The sequence below is a fragment of the Notolepis coatsorum genome, assembly GCF_963971535.1.
Source record: "Notolepis coatsorum genome assembly, chromosome: 13".
NCBI lineage: Eukaryota > Metazoa > Chordata > Actinopteri > Aulopiformes > Paralepididae > Notolepis > Notolepis coatsorum.
In genome coordinates this window covers 105,299,221-105,324,180 of record NC_140177.1, presented here as the reverse complement: position 1 = coordinate 105,324,180, position 24,960 = coordinate 105,299,221, and the positions used below count along the sequence as shown (strand labels likewise).

Here is a 24,960-nt window from a genome sequence, read left to right as displayed (position 1 = left end):
CATGTCAAAATACTTCCCAAAGGTCAGTGAATACCACAACCACTACACCAGAGGAAGCTCAACAAATCATGTTAAACCCAGATTCGGCTCAAACAAGGGACTAAACACGTTTCGCAATTATGCCACAACAATGTGGAACGCCCTACCCAAAGCTGTAAAGGAATGTGAATCCCTGCCCACATTCAAAACCACTCTTAAAGAGCACATACGGGAGGCTGCAATTCGAAACTGGCCACCGTAAATGCCCAAAACCCCCACCACCTCCTAATAGACAGTGTCCTCCCCACCGCATGTATTCCCTCCCCGCCGTATGTATATTTCCCTCCCACCCACCCACCCCCTCCTAATGTACAGTCCCCTCCCCATCATATGTATATACTCTGTCAGGATCTAGGGGTAACAGTACTGTATATTTGAATACCGCTTATGTCACAAATGTATCAGTACTAAATACCTATATGTCCCTATGCCATAAATGTCATGTATGTTGTGTATGTCATAAATGTCTATATGAATTGAAAATGGGGGACCCTGATGGAAACAAGACAAACGTCTTTCTCAGGTCTGCATCCCCTTAACAATTGTATGTATTGAGCCGTACTGTATTGTACCCATTCTGCAATCTGTTAAATAAAGTTTTCATTCATTCATTCATTCATTCAGACCTGTGGTACTCGGTGTTCCCCTCCTCAACTAACTCTGTCGTCACTGCCTGGTCACGACTGGCGCGCGTATCATGTGTAGGTGCCATGTTCACGCACCAGTGCCACTGCCACCACCACCACCACCCTCCTCCTTCTCCATCAGCAGGTGCGTGCCAAGGGTATTCCCTGCGCTGCGCCTTTACATACAACAACAACCATGCAATAAAATCAATCACTTGACAGCGCGGACGTCATTTGCAGCGCATTCTTCCAGTTCAACCTCAACCTACTACCGCCCGTCCGCTTGTGCATTTCTGGGCTGAAAGCACCCACCATGCTCGCAGCTGATAGCGACGCTACTGTAAACAGTACCAGCAGCACCACCACCGTGAGCAGCGACGGGGCAGCGGAGAGGATGGAGAGGACGGTGCCAGAGGAGGACCGGACTTACCAGCAGCACATTTGCTCAATGCCGTCCCGGGTACTGGGTGAGTGTCATGACAAAATTACCTGCGGGATGTTTGCCTTGCATGTATACGTATTATTGAAGATTGATGCTATGAAGCGAAAATTGACATTTGTTTGCAAAATGCCAGGCAACGCAGGGAAATGACTGTTCATTGGGAGATCTACAATGACAAAGAGGTCGATCGACTGTCATTCATATTCTTTTCGGGTTTGGTGTGGCATGCCCGACTGAATAGTGCGCATTCCGAGGCCCGAGGAGTGAACGGGCTCCGTGTGGTCCACACCACAGGTGCACCGATGTTCCGGCCGGAATGGGTCCTATGCGCATAGGCGGCGCGTATATAAGGCCAGGGGAGGCTATGCCCAGTGGTGCAGTCGTAATATGGGAACTGGTAACACGCCACGTGCACGCGCGGGTACGTGCATGCGCACAGAACTGATTTATACACACACACACGCACGCACACACACACGCACACACACACACACACACACACACACACACACAAGCGCATATACGCAAGTGCAATCTTTCTATCATACAAGCTCTTCTTGCTCTCTATTTGTGTGAATGTGCGCGTGGAAAGCTGGCGCGCAGCACAGACGCTTGATTCAATATCATAAGCAGGTAGACCCCCATTACGAATTCCGAGCCACATTAGTATTCACCTCCACTGCCTGTGTCACACAGAATGAAGGGGGAGATGCATTCAGATAGCCAACACCCAGACACTTAGTCTACCTGCGCTTTTTGTTATGTAAAACGGTGGCCGGGTACTTAGTCACAACGAATGGATACAGCGCATTTTTGTGTGCGCGTACACGCGAGTACACATCCGTGCGCGATCGCGCGTACTTCTGCCTCAGTGATCTGGTAACACGGCGTGTAACCGGGTGTGACCGACTGCACCACTGGCTATGCCGACCCAGTCTGCGCATTATTATAGGCAGCCTAGGCTACGATATTGTGTGCGTGTGGGCTGCTGCAGCCCGGTGGTGACAATACGCAAAGGGTCGGCCAACCAAGGTGTCAATGGCAGTAGGTGTGGTGGCCGTTTAACATTCCAGACTGCGGGCAGTAACCAATCACGCCGCATCACCAAACTAACCGATGCCAGTCTGGTCTTCAAAACCCTCCAAGGTCTAGCCCCACCCCCACTTTCCGATTGTTCACCTCCAGGTTCGCGTGTAGTCTTTTACCAACAAACTTGCAGTTCCGCGTTCGGGTTCAGAACTGTTGTACCGGGTGGCGTCTATTCGCATCCTAACACTAATTTCCATTAAGGACAAGTACATTTAGCAAATCAGCCCTCTCCGTGAGAGCTGCCAAGACCTGGAACTCCATTCCAAGTTACATGCCGCCTGGGCATAACACTGGATCACCTGAGGCCAAGGGCTTGCTCTACGAGGGCATGATGAGACTGAGTCAGAGTTAATCAAACCGTGGAAACTTTTTAGAGCTACTATGTACATTGTTTTCAAAGCATGATGAGATCCAAATTATGGAAAACGTTTCCTTCATTGCCGTCGGCACCGCAACTTGTGAACGGCCTTTCCCAATGAGGCGCATCCGAAACTTTTGTTGCATTAAGGTAAGACAATGGTTAATCATATTGGATGCCTTCATTTGAACAATTAATTTGCACTATATGAAATGAGTGGGGCTCGCTGTAGTAGCCTAGATGTGGGTGTGACATCAGAACCTGGACAGCACCGTTTGCGTGCAAGCAAAAAAGAAAAATGTTGCGCGCTATGCGCGAGTTTCATCCAATCTATAGCCTACCGCCCTACCCTAATGTCCAGCTCACCCGCCGCCTATGCCTATGCGGTGCCGGTGCGTGACTTGGCCCAGTGTTTTATGCCACATTCTACACGCCCGCCGATAATTACACCCCCCTGTGTTTTCAGTCAGGAAGACTTATCCCATGTAACTAAGACATTCACAACGTCGAGCATAAAACAGGCCAAAATATGAGCTGGTAACAGTGTTTGATCCTAAAGTGTCTCTATAGAATAATGTACAATACTGTTTGGATTTCATACATATGATACTGAGGCTGAAAAAACAGGGAGATGCAATTATCTGTGGGCATGCAGTGTGGCATAACACCTGGCTGTTGTACTTCTAACTGTAGGGTGTTATACCAGGGTAAAGTTGGTTTGATATTGGATATTCACATATTCAAATTATATCTTATACATCTGTCCCTTTGCGCATCGGGAAATCAACATCTTTATGTTTTCACCCACCCCTGGAATTCAGTATCTCTTCTTGGACAAAGTTAATCTTTTGTACACCGGTCATCGGGAGCACTGGGAGTTTTCCCGGTGGCCTGGCCTGTGCAGATAAAAAAAAACTAAAACTAAAAATGGTTATGATCAGGGCTGATTTATGACTGTTTAGACTGCGTTACTCTCTGTCACAGTGATCTCCTGGTTGTCCCCTGCCTAGTTATCTATATCGCGCCGCCGCAACTAGAAACACTGGCATGGCCTGCTTCTAAGTTATATGCCGTATTTGCTATCGCGTTCCGCTCTGAGCCGTATGAGATATTCTATCTCCTATGATACCTATTGTATCTCCCTACGAACAAAAAAATACATGCACCACACCTGTATGGGGCTCCGCCCCCATGGTGGCACCGCCCATATAGCAGTGACGGTAGTCACCACACACCCTTCCTCTATTTTCGTCCCAGCGTACTCGGATGCGTGCACCGTACGATAACTAGTAGGATGAAAAGATCAGAGTCATAATGTTGGAAGCTTACCAGAGGTTGCTGGCCCCTGGCATCTTCGACGCATGTCTTCGGCGACACGACGGGCCTGTGTTGATGTTCCTCGTTTGATGACAGCACATCGAGGTTCAGCTGTACAAGGCTGGCTGTCGGGCCAGCTTGTACTCAGGTAGGCCCTGTGTCTTCAGGCATGGGTATTAGTGTTAGTAATGCTGGTTTGTTTTGTTAACACAACCATGTTGTGTGTTGGCGCCGGGGGCAGGATGGTTTGTTGAACGTTCTCTGCAGGGAACGGTTTCCAAGCTGTCTTGGGCGTGCTGCTAAAACATCTAAAGCTATGCTACATGCTATCGCTAATGCCGCATGCTATTACTACTGCTAATTGCTATGCTGTTTTAATGTCTCCGCCGTGAGATGTTGTCACTCTCCCTCCTCTTGCCCGGTTCATCAATGAAGGTCAGTCGGTAGCTGTTGTGGTTTTTTTTGCTGAGTTCTATTTACCTTTTTCGGGTAAATGGGTTGACAACAGGGTAGGTCGTGGCTAGGTTTCCTAGCCAGGTATTTTACCTTGTGTTCCGGCGGGGTTTGTTGAACGGTGTTCCCATCTGGGTTGGCGTCGGGTAGTGGGGCTATGGGTCCAGCCGACATGGTAAACATGTGCACAGGCAATTGTTGTCTTGGGTCCCACATCGCCTGGCGCTAGGCTGCAGTAGTATAAGGGCAGGGCCGCCTGGGAGAAATGTGAGGCCCTGTGCGTTTTTAGACGCGAGGCCCCCCACCTCCTGGGGCGGCCCTGTGTAGGGGGCTATTGTTTCGTTTTGTCACTCTGCTATGAGAAGGTCTGTCTTGCTACAGTTTTCTCTCCTCTCAAACCATTCATACTGATGGTCAATCGGTATACTGGGGGAGTAGTGCGGGGGGGGGCTTTGTTTACCTTTTTTGGTAAATGGGCTAAACTAGGGCTGGTGTCCTGTTGTGAATATTTTGAATGAAGACGGGTCTGGTCCGTCTCCCCTTAAACTTTGTGTGTATGGGTTTGCTCATTCTACAGTTTTTTGTGGTTTAGCTCTTTTATTCATTTAACCCTTTCATGGTGCACACCACAGTGGAGGGTGCTGTTTGCAATCACCACTGGTGCTCCATGTTAACATCAGTCCTTTGTTTTTGATATATTGAAACAATGCCCCGCCCGGCCGACACCATGGGTGGGTCGGCCTGGCGAGTGGCTGGTGGGCTGTTAAGGCTTGTACCGCCACGGTATGGAATTGGCAACGATTAGAACTGTGTTCGAATTGCTGTTTTTTTCTATTAGAAAAATGGTGTCTGCTGGAGGGGCCTTGAGGGCCAGCCGACGTCGACACATCGCGCAAGGTTGTTGACGTTATTAGCTTTGACCCAGCCGCAAGCTATAACCGCTCAGGGTTCCCCTCTCCGCAGGGGATTTTGGTCTTCTGCTGGAGCGCGGGCGGTATTGTCCTAGGCCCTACACCGCCTCACACCGCGCAGCCAGAAGAAGAGAGAGCACGGCCTCGTCAGCGGCGATGACGGGGCCCTCGACAAGCGGCCATGTTTTTCCCCCGCCAGAGGTATCCTGGGCGTCGATTCGACAGGTGTCCACAAGGCCGACAGCCTTTGCGGCCGAGGGATCGGCCATGTAGGATGGGTTCGGCTTGAACAAGCAAGCCGTCACCGTCCTGCCGCGAGCAGCCCGCTCTCCGATCGCTCCCTTCCCCAACACCAGCGGAAGAAGTGGGCTCTGATTGTTTCCTTTGGCTGCGGGCCGCGTGCCTTCGTTGATGCGCGGGCGGCCCCCCTTTTCGCTTCTCATGGGGACAGGGGCTGACACCCAGTTTATGGCTGAGCCTGGGTCTGTCCGTGAGAATGTTGTGCTGTCAAGCGGCTCCCACACCTTGATCTGTGTTGGTTGAGCCTGGTGTTACGTCTGTCAACTTAAGTGTTGTCAGCAGGGGGGCTCGAAACCTTTTGAGGCACACAGTGCGGGCTTCCCCGGCCTCGCCTTCGCCAGGCCTGGTATCATGTTGGTGCCTCCCACTCCTGGAATATTGGCAAGTGGTCGCAGCTCACATGATTTGGGGTGGTAGTAATATCACTGCAGGGCTACGGTGTGTAGGAACCCATGGGGGCCTTACACCTTGCATGTCCGGCTGCAGAACAACTCCTTCAGCATGTTCTGGAGGGGTGTTCAGTGGGGGGGCTTTTTTCATCGGAAGCCCCCCATATCAGACCGGCCCTTTCTGTCGGGGTTCCCCCTTCGGTGCGATTGCCTCGTGGGTGGTGCCAGGGTCAGGTGTTCCGACACGGAACGCGCTCCTCGCACGGTTCCAGGTTTGGCTACGCACAGCGGGGGGACCGGGCCAACTATCTACGGTTCCTAGCGGACCTGCGCCACGTGACGGCGGGTGCGTTGGGAGTGTCGTCACATATGACTACGGCAGTATCATATGTCGAGGTGGATGGAGAGAACGCTGAGGCGGGGACTTGTGTTTACACAACCCCACCCGTTTTCAGGTTTGGTACAGACCCTATTGTCGGGGTCTCCAGCTGTGACAGCTCTGGTCAACGAGATCCAATCTCTGTGGACGAAGCAAGCCATCGTCGTGGCGTTCTCCTTCCGGTGTTCTCTGCCCGAGAAGTCGGGAGGGAGGGGTGTAAGACCCAGGCTGGACCTGTCCCATGGGAAGGTTCAGCATTTTTTGGATCGTCTCCTACCTGTTGAACACTGTCAGGTGGGGGTCTGGTTCTCCTCCATAGACCTGTAGGATGCGTATGCGCATCCCCGATCTTCCATCCTAGGGCTTACCTACGCTTCCTTTGCAGGGTTAGCGTATGAGTACCAGAGGCTGCCGTTCGGTTTGTTCTGGCTCCCCGCATCTTCACCAAGTGCGTGGAGGCCGCACTGGGGCCTCTGCGTCGTCCGGGGTTACGGAGTGTTCTGCCCTGATGACGTTCTGGTCCTTCGCGGTCAAGGTGAATCGTCAGGTCTCGTACCAGGCAGGTCTCTACCAGCCTGGGGTTGCTGTAGACTGGTTGTAGAGCATTCCTCTTCCCAGTCAACGGTTGGAGGGCTATGGGCATCCATCTCAGAGCGTGTTGTCAACACGCTCGGGAGGTTCCGTCCTAGGACGGTTACGGCGCTGTCTCACGTCGCGTTTTCACCGACGCCTCCCTCGCTGGTGATGCGTCGGGCCAACGCAGTAGGGGGCAGCTGGCAAACCATGCTGCCCGGTCTGCGCTACGTTCAATGTGTTGGTGTTGAAAGCGGTCCTTCTGGTCCACAAATGGTGTTGATCAGGACGGACGATACGACGTCAGTGTCGTGTATCGACGGACAGGGAGGAGTACGCTCCCCCTGTCTGCACCAGGCGGCGGGCGGCTGGCTATGGGCGTCCTCCATCTGCGCGGCCTGAGGGCTCCCCACATCCCCGGCAGGGAGAATGTGGGTGCAGGTGTACTTTCGCGGGGCGGGGCGGCCCTCATCCTGACGGGTGAGGATTGCGTCTGGACATGGCCAGGCGGGTCTGGGACCGATGCCGTGCCGCCAGGGATTCTTCCCCATACATCTGTTAGGTCAGTTGTTGGGACGGGTACGTTGAGGGGCGCAGGTTCTTGATCCTGATGGTGTTACCATCTGGAATGCGCATGCTCCCTCCACTGTCGCGCTTACGCGGGCAGATGACGTATGTTCCAAGTGTGGTGTAAGGCGGGGGGCCGGGACTCAGTCTCCTGCCCCCTGGATGCTGTCCTTAGTTACCTCCAGTCTCTCCTTGATAGACTGTCGGCTTCGACGGTGAGGGTATATGCAGCAGCTATATCCTCCTATCATGAGGGGTTTGAGGGGATGTCTTGTTCAGCCACCCTCTTGTGAAGCGTTTCCTGCTTGGCGCTCGACGCGTTAAGCCGGTGCAACGCTCCTTGGCTCCGACTTGGGATCTTCAATTGGTCCTCGGTCGGTTGTCCTTGGCCCCGTTTGAGCCGCTCGAGCAGGCGCCGTTGGGACAGCTGTCCTTCAGGACCGCGTTCCTTCTGGCTGTCACTTCCGCTAAACGCATAGGTGAGCTCTGTGCTCTCTCGGTACGTCCAGAGTGCCTGTCTTTTCGGACCGATTGCGGTGTCACTCTGCGACCTGATCCTGCTTTCGTGCCTAAGAATATCCGGAGTTCCTTCCGCTCCCGGGATATTGTGGTTCAGGTGTTTCGTCCTCCTCCTCACACTAGTGAGTTAGATGCGGGCCTTCACCTGTCATGTCCAGTCCGTGCTTGGGGTTTTACCTCAGCCGTACTCGGGATTTCAGGGTTACCGACCAGCTTTTTGTCTGTTACGGTGGGGCTCGTGCTGGTAAGGCACTGTCGGAGCAGCGCCTGTCCCATTGGTTGTGCGAGGGTGTTACCCTCTGCTACACTTTGGCTGGGCAGGATCCCCCTGGGGGCGTCAGGGCGCACTCCACTCGTGGGGTGGCTGCCTCTGCCGCTCTCCTGGGTGGGGCCTCGGTGGAGGCCATCTGTGCTGCAGCTTCATGGTCCTCCCCGGGCTCCTTTGTAAGGTTTTTCCTCATGGACATGACCGGGGGTTCTGTCTCCCAGGCGGTTCTGGGGTCTGTGGCCTTTCCTGCTTCCCGTCCTTTGGTCGGGTAGCAGGAGTGTATGGGTATGGGCCACAGTGTGTTGAGTCACACGTGGTTCTGCCTGTACGGTGTGTTCAAGGGGTTCTAGTTTCCCTCTTATTCGCATTCAGGTGGAGTTGACTGCGCCCCCCCTTCATTAGGGAGGATGGGGTGACAGGGCTCCCCGCACCCCTTGATGTGGGCTTACGGGTCCTCAGGGGGTACATTTGTCGGGCTTCGCGTCCGCTCTTCCCCATATCTCATACGGCTCAGAGCGGAACGCGATAGCAAATACGGCATATAACGGTAGGTTATGTAGATAACCTAGTTATATTAGTATTGGCTGAGCGTTCCGCTCTGCGCGGCCCTGAGTTCCCTCTTGAGGAATCTTTTCCTGGGACAAGTTTTTGGCGAGGAAGGGTGTGTGGTGACTACCGTCACTGCTATATGGGCGGTGCCACCATGGGGGCGGAGCCCCATACAGGTGTGGTGCATGTATTTTTTTGTTCGTAGGGAGATACAATAGGTATCATAGGAGATAGAATATCTCATACGGCTCAGAGCGGAACGCTCAGCCAATACTAATATAACTAGGTTATCTACATAACCTACCGTTATGTGGCCTGTGCAATGCAGTCCGGCCACATAACTTAGATTGTTTGTCTTTCTGTAAAAAAAAAATAAAAATCATCAATGACAAAACTGAGGAAAACAAAAACAAACCCTGTGAACTTTGGAAATTACTCAAAAACCAACTAGGGTGCAGCAAAAAACTAAAAACCAGATTTACAAACATAAACATAAACATGGCTGGTAGATTTTAAAAACTACCAGCCATCCAGATCTTTTACAAGCCAAAAATTATAAATAGCTTTTTAGTATATCGCCATGTGTTATTATTACTATATAATACTCTCGTATGCTATTTTCAATTAATATCATAAACAACATAAGGAATATTAGCCTAATTTTGAGTGGACTGAAGGAATGAGTCGGCGTTAATAGTTTTAAATGCAAATAATTTATTGCGAATTTATTTACAATATGGAAGCAAAAGAATTAAAGAACATATTAAAACAACTTCAAACAAGATAAACAAATCCATACTTGCCACCTACAAGGCAACAAGGGATGTTAGCGGAGTCTGTAATGCATCCAGCCTTGTATGGAATAATAATATAATAATATATAATATCATGCATTGTTATGTAAACAATTCCACTGGGTAGGCTTTACAACCATAATTAGCTGAAAGTGAAAGCCGACACACCTATATGAACATGCTGGACTAACGTTATAAAAAAAACACAATAAACTTACTCGCACATCCAAGTCCCTGTATGGTCTTGATTTTTTCGCTATAGCGTGGGCGTTACGGAATAGTATCCGCATTTTAGCCAGAGTCGACTCTGACAGCTTGGTCAACAGTCGGAGCAGCCAGGAGCGGAGTAGACTGTGCTTTGTATACAACAGAGCAGTCCCTGTGACAGCGTGACGTCTCGTGGCTTTTGATGGCTTCCAGTTTCATCACCGACGTCCCGATGACAAATGAATTTCGTTTTCTTTTATCCGTTGCTTTGGCACGACATGGTATACAAAACTTTACCCCCCCCCCCCCCCTCAAATTTAAGCCATTCTCGCGGTTTCCCGGAATCAGATGTGTACCATTTCTGGTTAAATTTCCTAACTACACCGACGCTAGTAGCAGGTGCAGTGTTATCGGTGGTGCTGGTGGTAGCAACTGACTCGTCAACGTTAATGTTGTCGCCTGTTTTTCTTAATTTTGAGGGGGGACCCGGGGGAGCTACTCCGGGAATATGCCTCCACATATTTGGTCAAATCAAATGCAAAATTAAATATCAGAGCACAATCAAAAACGCGATTGCAGGGGTTTTTTGTAGTAGGCTAAAGAACGGATGAAGACAGATCTCATGTGCGTCTCATGTTACAAACTTGATCTCGTGAGCAGAGCACATCTCACACACACACACAGTTTCACTTTCGTTTCAACTCACCACGCCCGCCGCATCCAATAGGGTCCAGCTGCAGCCCCGGAGATTGTTCCAGATTGGGCAACTTCCACCCGCTCCCACGACATTTCTCTCGCTCAGCTGGAGGCTACACCCTGCATCATATTAATGCCGACTCATGCAGTGGATTTAGTTGGCCGCCAGATGGCGCCCAGGCCTTAATTTATGACGGCCAAACATTATATCTACAAGCCTGTGGCGGTGGGCGTGTGACTATTTTGTACCCTGCGTGGTATTCACTGACCTTTGGGAAGTATTTCGACATGTACATGGGTACCTGATTGGTGTAGTGTATCTTGTAGACCAGGCCCATTGCAAGTTGCTGTACTCTGTCGTCTATACTCCTATAGGTAGTCAAAGTGGGCAGGGGTGAGGTGGGTTTTAGGAGTAAGGTCAAGTAGTAGTCTGACCAGTTTGTTTTGTGATGTTTGTAATCTTGTTTTTAGCGCCTTTGAGGTGCTTTGGTACCATGAGGTGCAAGCATAGTCGTAGTACCCTTGAATGAGTGCTCCTGCCAGAGTCTTCACTTTTCAGGGTATTCTTGTTTACCAGAGAGGAGATCCGGTACAAGAATCTAGTTCGTTGGTTGACTTTTTTCGTTTTTTTGATTATATTGGATGCCATTTTCTCACAGGAAAGATTTCCCTCTAGGATGGAACCCAGGTATGTAATTTCATGTTTCCTTGTGATAATATTGTCACCCACTAACTGAGAAGCCGTCGGTCTTGCTGAGTTTGTTATTTGATCCGAAGAGAATGGACTCTGTTTTACCCAGGTGTAATGATAGTTTGTTATCAGCGAGCCAGGTGCAGATTCTGCCGAGTTCTGAGCTGAGGGTTTTTTCAACCTGTAACTTGTTCTTCCATTAAAACACACTGTAATGTTAATTTCAGTTAGTCTACTTGTACATTGAACATGATTTTATTCATCAGCTAGTTTAATACTTTGTGTAAGTAAGTACTATGTTATAACTTTGCAACTTGTACCCATTTAAGCACAGTATAGCTCTGTAGTCGAGTGTAGAACTAAAAAAGTCAAGGAATTGAACGCCATCCCTTGCTCTACTCATTGAGCTAAAGAGGGATTGGAACTCCTTTCCATAGACACATTTCTAGACATACATTTTAAATGTTTCGAATAGTCATTAAATTATAGACAATTTAATAGTTTTTGATTAGTAGTCAAATAGTCCCCAGTGAAAATGTTGTGAGTTTCGCCTATCCCTATACTCCTAACCCTGGCAGTGTTAGTGCCTTGCTCTAGCCATTAAACACTGTGAATGGAACTCCCAATCATTGCCATGTTATTAAGTATGATACAATTAATTAAATGATTAATTTCTAGAAAATCCTGGAATAAAACATAGCACTATCACAGCCGCTATGCTAGTTGTAAATTATATACTATCTGAACTTCACAAAAGAAAACATTGCGCTGCCCTTTTTGTAAATCTGTCAAAAGCATTTGACACAGTTGATCACTCTCTTCTATTGCAAAGGTTAATGAATGTTGGCTTTGGCACATCCTGCAAATGGTTTGAGAGCTATTTATCCAAGACACATCAGTGTGTGAAAACATTTCCAGTCAGAATATGTACCGCAGGGTTCATCCTAGGGCCAGTCTTATTTACTATTTATATGAATGATATTGTCTCTTCATTGAGGGGTTGTTGGGCTCATCTCTATGCAGATGACACTATTGTCTATTGTGTTGCTGACTCTGTATAATTAGCCGTTTGAAAAGGTCAACTCTTATTTAATATCTTAAACTGGTACTCAATGGAAACAAAATAAAGTTCACGCTGTTCTCTAGGGCCAAAGGTACTATTTGCAATGATTTGCATATATCCACTATGAATTGGTTTATTATTGAGAGAGTAAAAAAAAATAATATCTTGGCATCCGGCTTGATGAGAAATTTACATTTAAATGCCATGTAGATAACCATGGAAGTAAACTGCAACAGAAGGTTGGCATTTTGAAGAGAAACAAAATACATTTTCCTATGCTTAGCAGAAGGAGGGTCGCTGAAGGACGCCACGTCGAAGTCTGTTTTTGAGAGGTAGTTTATCGACATGCTGTTGCTTCCACTCTAAAACCTCTGTCTGGACTATATCATTCTGCCATTAGATTTGTCACTGGTGACAGTTATGGTACCCATCGTTGTGTCCTGTACAGTGACGCGGGAACTGGGGGTGCTTAGGGTGCTGCAGCACCCCCACCTGTTGGCAGGGAGTTGTAACTGCATGACGTGGATTGGGCGCAAAGGATCACAGTTGAGGTTGAACACACCAGTAATGGGTAACTTACTAGTTGCATCTCAAAAAAATTCTAAAAAAAGAATATTATGATTTCTTTAATGACCCCAAATCAAAATGGATATACGGTATTTTTCCAAGGCATATAAACAAAGTAATTTAGAAGCTGTACCGGGCTGCACCGGGCAGAAAAGATCATTGATGCCAAGACGAAACGTCGCATTTTGCTGCATTAAGGTAAGACAATGGTTAATCTATTATTGGATGCCTTCATTTGAACACTTAATTTGCACTATATATTAAAAGAGTGGGGCTCGCCTTGCATAGCCTAGTGGGTGTGTGTATATTGACAAAAAAGGAAAAAAATCAGCGCACCCGCTGCCTATGACGTTATTATATCACTTATCTCCGCACCCCCAACTCTGACTGACTTCCCGCATCCCTGGTCCTGTATGATAAGGTTAGGTGGTCCTCTCTGGCAGAGAGATGTGACTTGCATTGGCATCTGTTTCTGTATGAAGCCATTATCGATGATCTTCCACTCTACATCACTTCATTACTGGACTGGAACTCTAGACCATATCATGCTGAATTTCCCTCGGGATCAATAAAGTACTTCTATTCTATCATACTTGGTGATTGAGATTTATTTTGAGGCAATAAAACAAGGTGTGGCTTGTGATTTAAAGTGGGAAATATATTTATGGTGATCTAATAGTTGTCATATGTCTATCTTGGGAGGACAGTTATTCAAATCAAATATGCGTTTAAAAGTATTGATTTCTTTATTGACAGTAGTGTATACTACTGACTAATGGGAAGTGGGGTTACAATCTATTTAGGCCTACTGGTCAGTAGTTACAGTAGCTTACAAATGTTTTTTATTGAGCAGACAAGATTGTATACAGTATTGTTTCAATGGTTGTAGTTAAACTATACCAACAGTCTCAACTACTACTGCACTGAGAGACATGAGGGGAGAATATTATACTGTAGATACTCTACAGTAAATTATATACGTCTCTATAAGTCTATAAGTTCTGGGCTGCAAGGCCGAGATACATTTTTTATTAAATCAAATCAAAATATTTAAATCAACAGAAATGGCCACTGAGCATATAGTTGCAGATGACAACATCCATTCTCATGTACCGGTCAGTAGGTTGGATAACCCAATCCATGTCAGTGAACATTTATAAATGTCCTACTACTGTACATTGCTTTGTAAAAGAAGACCGAAATAAAATAAAATAAAATCATTCATTCATTCATTCAACATCTTCCTGCGTTGGTGATGTGCCCTTTCAAGCATTTCCAATCAGTTATCCACATTGGCACAGTGCACACATTTTCTTTGTCAACCCAGGGTGTGTTTGCTTCGTCAATCCAGGGCCCTGTTAGTGGGTGAACCATGGCTAAGGACACCTATGTGGAGGAGAGGTTGATACATATATCCAGGATACCCTGGAGCAGCCCCGGGGGCAGGGAGAACAATTTCACAGTCTATGGGCAAGGCATCATCCAGCAGATGTTGGCAGCTCCAGGCAATATAAGAGCATGACAACTCCAGGCTCTATTGCAAACATATTATTATGGGATGTACTGATACCACTGCTGATGATGAGTGTATAACTTTAACTATCGATTACTGATTCGATCCATTGCTTTTATTGAACAGTATTTAGTTTTCCCATTCGTTTGTGGTTATGGAATAAAAACGGATTGAGATTACAGGCCATCATGTCATCCATTTTACATTTACATTTGACATTTAGTCATTTAGCTGACGCTTTTATCCAAAGTGACTTACAAGTTCTGTACGACAAGTCAGCAGGAAGGGTACAACTCTTACAACTGAGTAACAATGATCATCAAACAGTGCTGAAACTTGGGTGCTGCAGTGTTGAGTGCATGGTACTTAAGACATATTAGTATAGTAGGAAGAGTGCATGATAGTATAAGACAGTAAGAAGGTTAGTGTTTAAAAAAATATTTTGTTTTAAGTTTGTTTTATTAATTTCAGATATTGATTGCAAAAGATTGATGGCTGTCCTAACTGGTGGGACCATTAGAGAGATCTAACCAGTGGCGGCCGCCACTGGGGGGCGCTAGGGCGCCGCCCCCCCTCAGGCCCTGCCCTGGTTATATGAGAACAAGAACAATTATTTTTTTGTTTTTTGTTTTATAGCCCTATAAATAATATAAACATGTTTAAAATGAATAATATTTACTCATTTTAAGTATGTTTGTGTTTCCAATGCACAATATAACGTTACTATATAAAAAAAAAAAAAACTCTTTTTCAGGAACTCACCTTTTTTTTATTTTTTTTTATTTCTCGGCCCGGGCTAGACGCGATAGCGCTCTGAGTGCGCGTCACTGTTCGATCGCTGTATCCGTCACAGCCAATCAGTGCGTAATGCGTTGTGCGTTGAAATATGACTATTATGTTGGAATCCGGGCGCGATTTGAAGCGGTCTAGTCAAGCGCTTAGAATTTCCGTCTAGAATTTCCATAGCCGCATTTCGCGGAGACGCTCTCTGATTGGCCGACGCGGCGATGCCAGTTTTTTCCTTAGCCACAGTTTGCAACATGTTCGAAGCTGTGTGTTGTGAACTTGTGATTCAGTCTGGAGTCTGGACAGTGAGCAGTGAGTGGAATGGATATACATCGACAACAGTCTGGGGGACAGTCAGTGGACATACACTTTATTAAGCCCTCCGGCTGGACCACGTTTCAATTAAACAAAGTGAGTTAATTCTCTCTCTCTCTCTCTCTTAGCCAACTCAGCTAACTTTAGCTGCTGTTAGCCACTCAGCTAATGCTTAACTAACTCTCTCTCTCTCTCTCTCTCTCTCTCTCTCTCTCTCTCTCTCTCTCTCTCTCTCTCTCTCTCTCTCTCTCTCTCTCTCTCTCTCTCTCTCTCTCTCTCTCTCTCTCTCTCTCTCTCTCTCTCTCTCTCTCTCTCTCTCTCTCTCTCTCTCTCTCTCTCTCTCTCTCTCTCTCTCTCTCTCTCTCTCTCTCTCTCTCTCTCTCTCTTCTGTTATGCTGCACCCGCCGTGGTCTCTCTCTCTCTCTCTCTCTCTCTCTCGCTCTCTCTCTCTCTCTCGCTCTCTCTCTCTCTCTCTCTCTCTCTCTCTCTAATTTTCGCCGCGTGTGGGGCATAACCACTCAGACAATGAATGGTAACTTGTTTAAAATGACGAGATATACAAATGTGTTTATTATTGAAATGGATCTGACATCATCTGAGAGAGAGAGAGAGAGAGAGAGAGGAGAGAGAGAGACCACGGCGGGTGCAGCATAACAGAAGAGAGAGAGAGAGAGAGAGAGCGAGAGAGCGAGAGAGAGAGAGAGAGAGAGAGAGCTGTGCGTGTTTGTGTTGGGCTATTGGAAACGTGGTTGCATTTGACTGACTGTGATCATATATGATCGATGGCAATGGTGATAATATTCGCCAATGCGTGCCTTGTACATGTTTGCAAAATGTTTGGTATAGCGCCCCTAGTGGCGAAGCATCCACGAGCCGCTACTGGATCTAACATCCTTCTAAATACTACTCCTTCTACTATACTAATATGTCTCTACTACTATGCACTCATCACTGCAGCACCCAAGTTTCAGCACTGTTTGATGATCATTGTTACTCAGTTGTAAGAGTCGTACCCTCCTGCTGACTTGTCGCTTTGGATAAAAGCGTCAGCTAAATGACTAAATGTAAATGTAAAATAGTCCTATTCTCCATGTCTCTATTTCTGACATGGTACACATGGATGGATCTTTCTATCAGATTTTGAAATGGGGGGAATTCGCTGTTGCAACAGCTTGGTTTTTGCGATTTGATAGCAGTATTGGTATCAATGTAACAATGTAAGATGTTGGTTTATGCCTACTTATTATAATAAATACTATTCTTTACCATGGAACCACACACTAATATGAATCATGCCCTATGGATGCTACAGTATGGATGGTGTGTGACTGCTGGCCTCCTGTCCTTATCACAGTTAATGTGTGCTTCCTTCTGTTTTAGCTAATTCTGTCTCAATCACTAAGAGCCGACAAAAAGTCGGCTCTTAGAGCACAGAGCACTTTACCAAGGTCAAGGTCAATGCCAGGCTTGCTTCCTGTACAGGAATCACTGCTCCACCAAGCTCACCCTGGTCCAGATGACTATCCTCCCTTTGTTTGACCATGGTGACTTCATTTACAGATCGGCGAGAGAGGGAGGCTCTCGATTGATTATGTCCTTTATCATTCTGCCATCCTTACAGGACACATCACTGCAAATTGTATTCCCTTTAAACTAGATCCACTGGCTGATGCTTGTTTACAACCCCCCCCCCCCCTTCTGCCATGTCAACCCCCACGTACAACATTCATTCTGCCATCTACATCCTGCTTAACCCCCACGTACAAACACTGCTGCACATCCTGCTTAACCCTCACGTACAACACTTGTTCTGCAGCACATTCTGCCAACACACTCATCCCTCCTTTCAGTTTACTGCTGCAGATGTCTGGAACAAGCTGCAAAAAAAACCTGGTAATGGAGTTTTATCTCCATTCCTGTTTTCAGGGACACTATTACGAGCATTCTGGCGCTCACCTGGAGATGTTTTTCAGGATGTACCCCCCCCCCCCCCCCCTGCTGCAGATGTCTGGAACAAGCTGCAAAAAAAAACCTGGTAATGGAGTTCTGTATCATTAGTGGATCCGCTCGGCATCACTCATGCACTCCCTTGCGTATGTGCACGCGCACTGAATAAATTCCACAAATGTACCTTTAATACCAGTATTAGTCTGACCACACCCCTCGTTAGCTTACCTTCATAAGCAGGTGTGTGGTCACCTGCTCTCCTCCTTCTCGCTTTCACCACAAGGAAGTTGCCTCGGTAGTACCCCACTTGACGTGTTGTTAAAGTTGAAAAGAGTTGTGACGAGTTTACATTGTGCTTAGTTTTTTTCTTCTCTCATAAATATTCGATAGAAAAGGCTAAGTCATAATGTATTCTTCGGAGAGTAGACCTGCTAGACCTACTCTTCACCAGCGGTTCTCCATTCCGCCTCCGTCGTGCGTTCTGGTGCTGGGCTGTTGCCACTTTCGTGGTTGCCGACCCAGCCCAGGAGACAGCCGGTGGATAGTTTGCCTCTCCGAAGAGCGAGGAGTCGGTGCCGTCGCTCCGGCGATGGCCTGATCTCGACTCTGGTTCCAGAGAATCGCCCGTTGGTGAACGGCCGGTTGTTTTGGAGCCGGAGGATTTGCGACGCAAACTTTTCGCGTCTGCCCGTTCACGTCGCAAGATGGTGGCATGCAGGCGCGAACAGCCTGGGTTTGGGGACTTGCTGGAGGACCAGCGAGGTGCGTCCGGCTCTGGATTTCCGATGGAAACTGAGGACTTCATGGAAGAGTCGGACGGATTCTTGTTTGAAGGTCCTGTGGAGGAGAGTATCCCTCCTGTCAGGAAACACCGGAGGGGGGAGAAATGGCTCCGCGGGACGCCTTGTTCGAAGATGTCGAGGAACCACCTTGGCCTCATCAGCAGGATGCCCTACTATCGGCCACATCAGACTGTGGCTCCTTGACCAGTCGCAGCCTGCTGCATGTGAGGGATGCGGGTTCGGTGGAGGAGGGTCTGCAGGGGGAACTGCAGGCTTTGTTTCCCGAGCTCATGGCGGTAGCCGCCGCCGCAAACGGCGTGCCGCTGCCATTGCCTGCTCCTGTCCCTGACGATCTCATAGGTCATCTCTGGCAGCGTCACCCGGTGAGAGGGGCTGATGTTGTCTACCCATTTTTCCCCTCAATGGGGACCTATGTCCGTCAGGGTCAGGCGGTGTCTCACATCATGGGACTTACCCCCACCTACGTACCAGTTACGCGGGTGTCGGGGTTAGTCAAAGGTATGAGGGAGGGCGTGCCTCGGCTTGATAGTCCGATGGCCGCTCTCCTCTGTCCGGATGTGGTGTGGGAGCCCTTATGCAAGCCGGTCCTCCATGGAAGATCGGCTAGGCGATTGGCATATTGGGGTGACCAGTCATTTATCGCTGGTACACAATCGCTAGCTGCGGCGTCTAACATCGCCCACCTAGCTAGATTTGTATCTGGGATTATGACGGGCGGCATGGATCTGCCCGAGGTAAAATGCGATCAGATCACCCAGGCGGCAGGAGCTGTCCTGCACCTTACCCAGGTGCTGGCCATAGCCATGGGGAAAGTGCGCGCCCTGGCCACCCTGAGCCAGCGCCATCTTTGGCTGGAGCAGAACCGTGTGCCAGAGAAGAAGAGAGCCCCTCTTCTGACGGCCACCCTCTCCGATGCTGGTCTGTTCGGGAAGGCCCTGCGGTTGATGACCTCAACGTGCAGAGAGATGGCAGAGGAGAGATCCATTCTTCAACCCCATTTTCTGCCTCCCGTCCTTGCCGGTGGAGTCAGAAGGCTTCCACGACGTCGAGCTGCCTCCGTCGTCCCTACCACTGCCTCTACCGCCGCTGCTGGCCCTTCCAAGAGGGCCAGGAGAAGAGACAGCGATTCTGCTACCGCCGGCCCATCCACGACCGGAGGAGACGGTAGGGAACATCGAGACCAGCAGACAGTTACCTACCGTCCCTCCGGGGCTCCTCGGGGTGGCAAGACTCGAGCGCCGTGAGGTGGCAGACGCCGCTGAGAGTGACTTTCTCCCTCTGTGTCCCCTCTCCTTTACACCCTCCCCGGCCCCTTTATGATTGTGTTTTTGTGCCAAATTATACAATAAAAAGTTCCCCGATATAAGGGGGACTATGTTTTTGGCCAAACAAACTGTGTGTTTCTTCAACAAATCATATGGTGGGGTTGCGTAAATATGAATCTGCACTTTTACGTTGTGAGATGAGTCATGTTGTGTTACGAGATTAAGCAAGGTCTGCAACATACACTCAGTCGTAGGAGGTTCTATTAGCCTGACGCTCCACATGCAGGTAGAAACTGGTGGTATTCCGTTGCTTAAACAAAGTATATGTGTCCCACAATGCTGTTGTGTTAGTTGCAGTAATACTCGTACACACACGTTCCACGGCCTAGCCGTTACTCTCGTCAGCGTTTTTGCTATGTACGACATGGTCAACGGGTGTAGGATTCACACGCATGCGACTTGTTTTGTTGTAAATCCTGTTCACATTTTGTGGGTAGCGGCCATTGTATTAGCTTACGCTATACATTAGCATTTCTACCGGAGGTTTCAAAATGCTACAGTTGTTTTTGTGTGTAGGGAAAGAAGGGTTTTTGTGAGGGGGTGTCGAATAAACCCCTCCTTCCCACTTGATTGGTTTAGGAGATTTTATCTCATTCTGCTGAGCCAGTCAGGGCCGAGCCGTTAGGACGTCTTGGCAGGGGGGGGGGGGGGAGGGTTATCCTGCCGACTCCTATTACAAACAGGAGCCGTGTGCAGGGTTTCCCCCGTCATAGCGATGTTGCTATGGCGACGCCTTCCATGAGTTACAGAGTGTTGAGGTGTCGAGTAGAGCGTAGGGCTTATGGGTCTGCTACGCTCGATTTATGTGTAAACTTGAGTCAGTTGGTCACGTGACTCACAGTTGGCATGTCTTTTTCATGACTACGACTCATGTGGGAAGGTTTCTGGAAGGTCCGGTCTTTACTCTTTGACAAAAGGAGTGACTGGATGTAAAAACATGTAAACAGTTTTTACTCCCAGCTGTGCAGTTGGGTTCATACGGGTGATGCTTCTTCTTATTATTATAAAGAGTGGATGTGTCTATATGAATTGGAAATGGGGTCCCTGATGGAAACAAGACTAACCTCTTTCTCAGGTTTGCCTCCCCTTAACAATTGTGTATATTGAGCCGTACTGTGTTGTACCCTTTCTGCAATCTGTTGGTTAAAGTTTTCATTCATTCATTCATGGAGTTGGTTGCATCCCGCCCCTCTTGTCGTTCCCTGGGCGTCTTGGGGATTCAATAAGATGGTCTAAATAGCCTATTATTGATGTGGATATGCCCAACGCACACATAGTGCTAGCTCAGGATGTTCTGTTGGACATTAGGTAACTGACTGGCGCGCCTTGGTTGCTTGGGGTTAAAACAGCGTTTTTATAAAGCAATTGGGATGGGGGTTTTCCTCTTCCGACGACCTGTGTGGTTGTCGACGGGTTCTCGTTCATATCAGGGGATGATAACGGGAATGGATCTGAACATGTGTGGAAGGGTCTCACGCCCTGGGGGTGGGCCGCCGGGCGCGGTTCGCACCGAAACGTCTGAGTGGCACCTTCTTTTTATGTTTAAGATCAACACGCATATCTGCCCCTTCTCCTGGAGTTGGCAGGTCGGCGTGGTTAGGGCACGGGACTGGTTCTGGTCACACTGGTCCGGATCAGTTAAACCCGTTGTCCGCCGGGGATGCAGATCTGCTGTTCTGGTACCCTGAGGGACTTGGGCTTTTTTCAGGGGGAAAAATGCTAGGTCGGTCCGGGTGTCGCAGGGTTAAGCGCTATGGAACCCTTGTTGGGTACATTGTATTCTACACTGTCATAATGGCTTACGGCCGTACCAACCTGTACACGCCCGATCTCGTCGGCTCTCGGCCGCCACGCAGGTTGGTCTTGGTTAGTACTTGGTTGGGTGACCTCCTGGGAATACCAAGTACGGGGTGTTGGGGCTGGTTTTCCATTCTTGCGCTCTTCTCTTACGCGTGGCGAAGAGGGGCCTGTTGGAGTGGTCTTTGACCTCCTCGGGGGACCCTGTGCTCCCCGTATCACCGGGCCCGGTCCGAAGTAATGTTTTCGTTGACCCGTAGGCCCGGGATAACCCTGTTGGAAACTGGAACACGGTTACTGCGGCAGTGCCGCAGGTGTGTTTGAGATTTTTCCTGGGGGGTTATGGGACCAACCACCGCATAGGGTAACGACTGGGTGGTTGGTTCTCTGGTGTGTTGGGGCAGTGTCAACTCCCGGGTTAACCGGTTGAGGGTGCCCCTGCACATTCATGACGTCTGCCAATCGTGTCAGCCTTCTCTGCCTCCACCCCTCTGGGTGGGGGTTTTAAATGGAGGCTTGGTCATGCAACAACGCCAGCATGCGCCCCTTCCGCCGGGGCGGCTGTGTTCAGCTGTCCCCTCTGGCGCCTGTCTCGTCCGCAGTCTCCAGGCTCGGGTTAACAGCCTGTTGCCTGGTCTTTTCCCCGGTGCGCTGCCTGCTTCCGTTGGTTATCCTTTTTTGTGTGCTTATGGCCATGCTGACTGCCTGTTCTGCTATTGGGGGGACAGGGCCCGCTCGGCTGAGGGGTCTTTGTCCGAATACGCTGGCGATGTGGGGGGCGGGGTCACTAAATGCCCACCTGGTGGGGTCTTGATGCTGGCATCATGGACTTCTCCGGGCCCCCGTTCCAGGGGATCCAGTCCCTTTGGTGGGTCTGGGTCTTCCTTCGCGCTCCGCTGCTACGGCCTTGCCACAGGGTTGGGTTTACCCTTGACCCCGTGATTCTGGGGGCAGTAACGAGGTTGTTCCCTCCGTTCGTTCCCGGGTGGCATGCGGGTTGTGCGTGTGTGTAGTCGTGGGGTCAAGCCACGGTCTGCTCACCCTGTGCGTTGAGTTGCTTGAGTGCCTCTTCGCACGGTCGGGTCCGTCGCCCTCCCGGGAAACCTCTAATAGGGGGGGTGCCCTCCATTAGGGGGGGTCGGGGGGCTCGGCCCTCCCTGTTCTGATGGTTGTGGGGGTGTATTTGTCGGCCGGTGGCTCCGCTCGGCCTCCCTATGTGCATGAGTGATGCCGAGCGGATCCACTAATGATACAGAACATTAGGTTATGACTATAACCAAGTTCTGTTAATTAGTGGTGACGCTCGGCATCCGACGCCGCTGCAGCCCTTGACCTCACCTTGTGGTGAAAGCTTGGGAAGGAGGAGAGCAGGTGACCACACACCTGCTTATGAAGGTAAGCTAACGAGGGGTGTGGTCAGACTAATACTGGTATTAAAGGTACATTTGTGGAATTTATTCAGTGCGCGTGCACGTACGCGAGGGAGTGCATGAGTGATGTCGAGCGTCACCACTAATTAACAGAACTTGGTTATAGTCATAACCTAACGTTTTATCTCCATTCCTGTTTTCAGGGACACTATTACGAGCATTCTGGCGCTCACCTGGAGATGTTTTTCAGGATGTACCCCCCCCCCGCCCCCCCCAATCAATTATTTCCCTCCTAGTCATAGCCTAGTTCTCAACCCCTCTGGCTGCTCTGAACACTCCTAGTCATAGCCTCGTTCTCACCCCTCTGGCTGCTCTGGACACTCCTAGTCATAGCCTCGTTCTCACCCCTCTGGCTGCTAGTCTCAACACTCCTAGTCATAGCCTCGTTCTCACCCCTCTGGCTGCTAGTCTCAACACTCCTAGTCATAGCCTCGTTCTCACCCCTCTGGCTGCTAGTCTCAACACTCCTAGTCATAGCCTCGTTCTCACCCCTCTGGCTGCTAGTCTGGACACTCCTAGTCATAGCCTCGTTCTCACCCCTCTGGCTGCTAGTCTCAACACTCCTAGTCATAGCCTCGTTCTCACCCCTCTGGCTGCTAGTCTGGACACTCCTAGTCATAGCCTCGTTCTCACCCCTCTGGCTGCTCTGAACACTCCTAGTCATAGCCTCGTTCTCACCCCTCTGGCTGCTCTGGACACTCCTAGTCATAGCCTCGTTCTCACCCCTCTGGCTGCTAGTCTCAACACTCCTAGTCATAGCCTCGTTCTCACCCCTCTGGCTGCTAGTCTCAACACTCCTAGTCATAGCCTCGTTCTCAACCCCTCTGGCTGCTCTGGACACTCCTAGTCATAGCCTCGTTCTCAACCCCTCTGGCTGCTCTCACCCCCCCCCCCCCCCCCCCCCCCAATCAATTATTTCCCTCCTAGTCATAGCCTAGTTCTCAACCCCTCTGGCTGCTCTGGACACTCCTAGTCATAGCCTCGTTCTCAACCCCTCTGGCTGCTAGTCTGGACACTCCTAGTCATAGCCTCGTTCTCACCCCTCTGGCTGCTCTGGACACTCCTAGTCATAGCCTCGTTCTCACCCCTCTGGCTGCTCTGGACACTCCTAGTCATAGCCTCGTTCTCAACCCCTCTGGCTGCTCTGGACACTCCTAGTCATAGCCTCGTTCTCACCCCCTCTGGCTGCTAGTCTCAACACTCCTAGTCATAGCCTCGTTCTCAACCCCTCTGGCTGCTCTGGACACTCCTAGTCATAGCCTCGTTCTCAACCCCTCTGGCTGCTCTGGACACTCCTAGTCATAGCCTCGTTCTCAACCCCTCTGGCTACCTCCTCTTCTGCTATGTGTTGCTATGTGTGATGTCATGCTTCTGGCATATGCCATCTGTGATGCTGTACTGTATTTGTTGTACTTGTTATGTACTACTGTAGTCTGTGTTGTCTATTGTGCTGGGATTTGCTTGTTTGTGTGGTTTGTTGCCTCACACTGTATGTCTAATCTAATGTAAATCTAATGTAAATCTTAATCTCATTTAATGTGCCTGCTGTTCCCTTGTTTACATCAATGTGTCTCTCTCTGTCTGTCTGTCTGTCTGTCTGTCTGTCTGTCTGTCTGTCTGTCTGTCTGTCTGTCTGTCTGTCTGTCTGTCTGTCTGTCTGTCTGTTTTTTAAAACGTATTGTTGTTTTGCTTCTCGCCAGGCCGTTATTGTTTATGAATGAACTTGCTTGGTTAAATAAAGCTTGATGGTGATGATGATGAAGATGATGATATTCAGCACAACCGAAGAGCACAAAAGAGCACAACAGTAATATGATGAATCTAATATAACCTGCACGTCACACACAGTGTTGTGGGTTTTCTGAAAGTTCTCCTTGAGAAGAACAGATTTTAAGAATTCCTGTTGTATTATTATTATTATTATTATTATTTCTATAAATGATCTCTTGACTTATGCTGATGTTAGCTATTAAGTATAGTGGTAAACCCCACCCCAGAAAACACACTCATAAAACACAGTTTCAAAGTATCCAGGTCAGCCCTAAACCCATGGTACTCAGCACCGAGCAGTCTCCCAGGTATCACAGCAGTACTATATAGTAGGCTATACAATTGAACAAAGAGTAATGTGATCAATGATGGTGATGTGTATGGCCTTTATCGCATTCAGCGAACACTGCTCTCTACACGCCACTGCTGCGGCGGCACAATGTGAACCTCCTCTCAGTATGAATGATATCACTGGAT

The 24,960-nt window shown here is 49.0% G+C and overlaps 1 protein-coding gene across 1 annotated transcript in view; it reads left to right on the top strand.

Moving 5' to 3' along the window:
* Positions 1 to 978: 978 nt before the first annotated feature.
* LOC311239451 (anoctamin-8-like) overlaps positions 979 to 24,960 on the top strand; it is a gene marked incomplete at both ends in the record, with an annotated part of 212,392 nt that continues 188,410 nt past the window's right edge. Inside the window, one exon of the mRNA XM_084327759.1 lies at positions 979 to 1,132. Within this exon, the coding sequence (XP_084183885.1) occupies positions 979 to 1,132 (154 nt within the window). The remainder of the gene's footprint in view (positions 1,133 to 24,960) is intronic.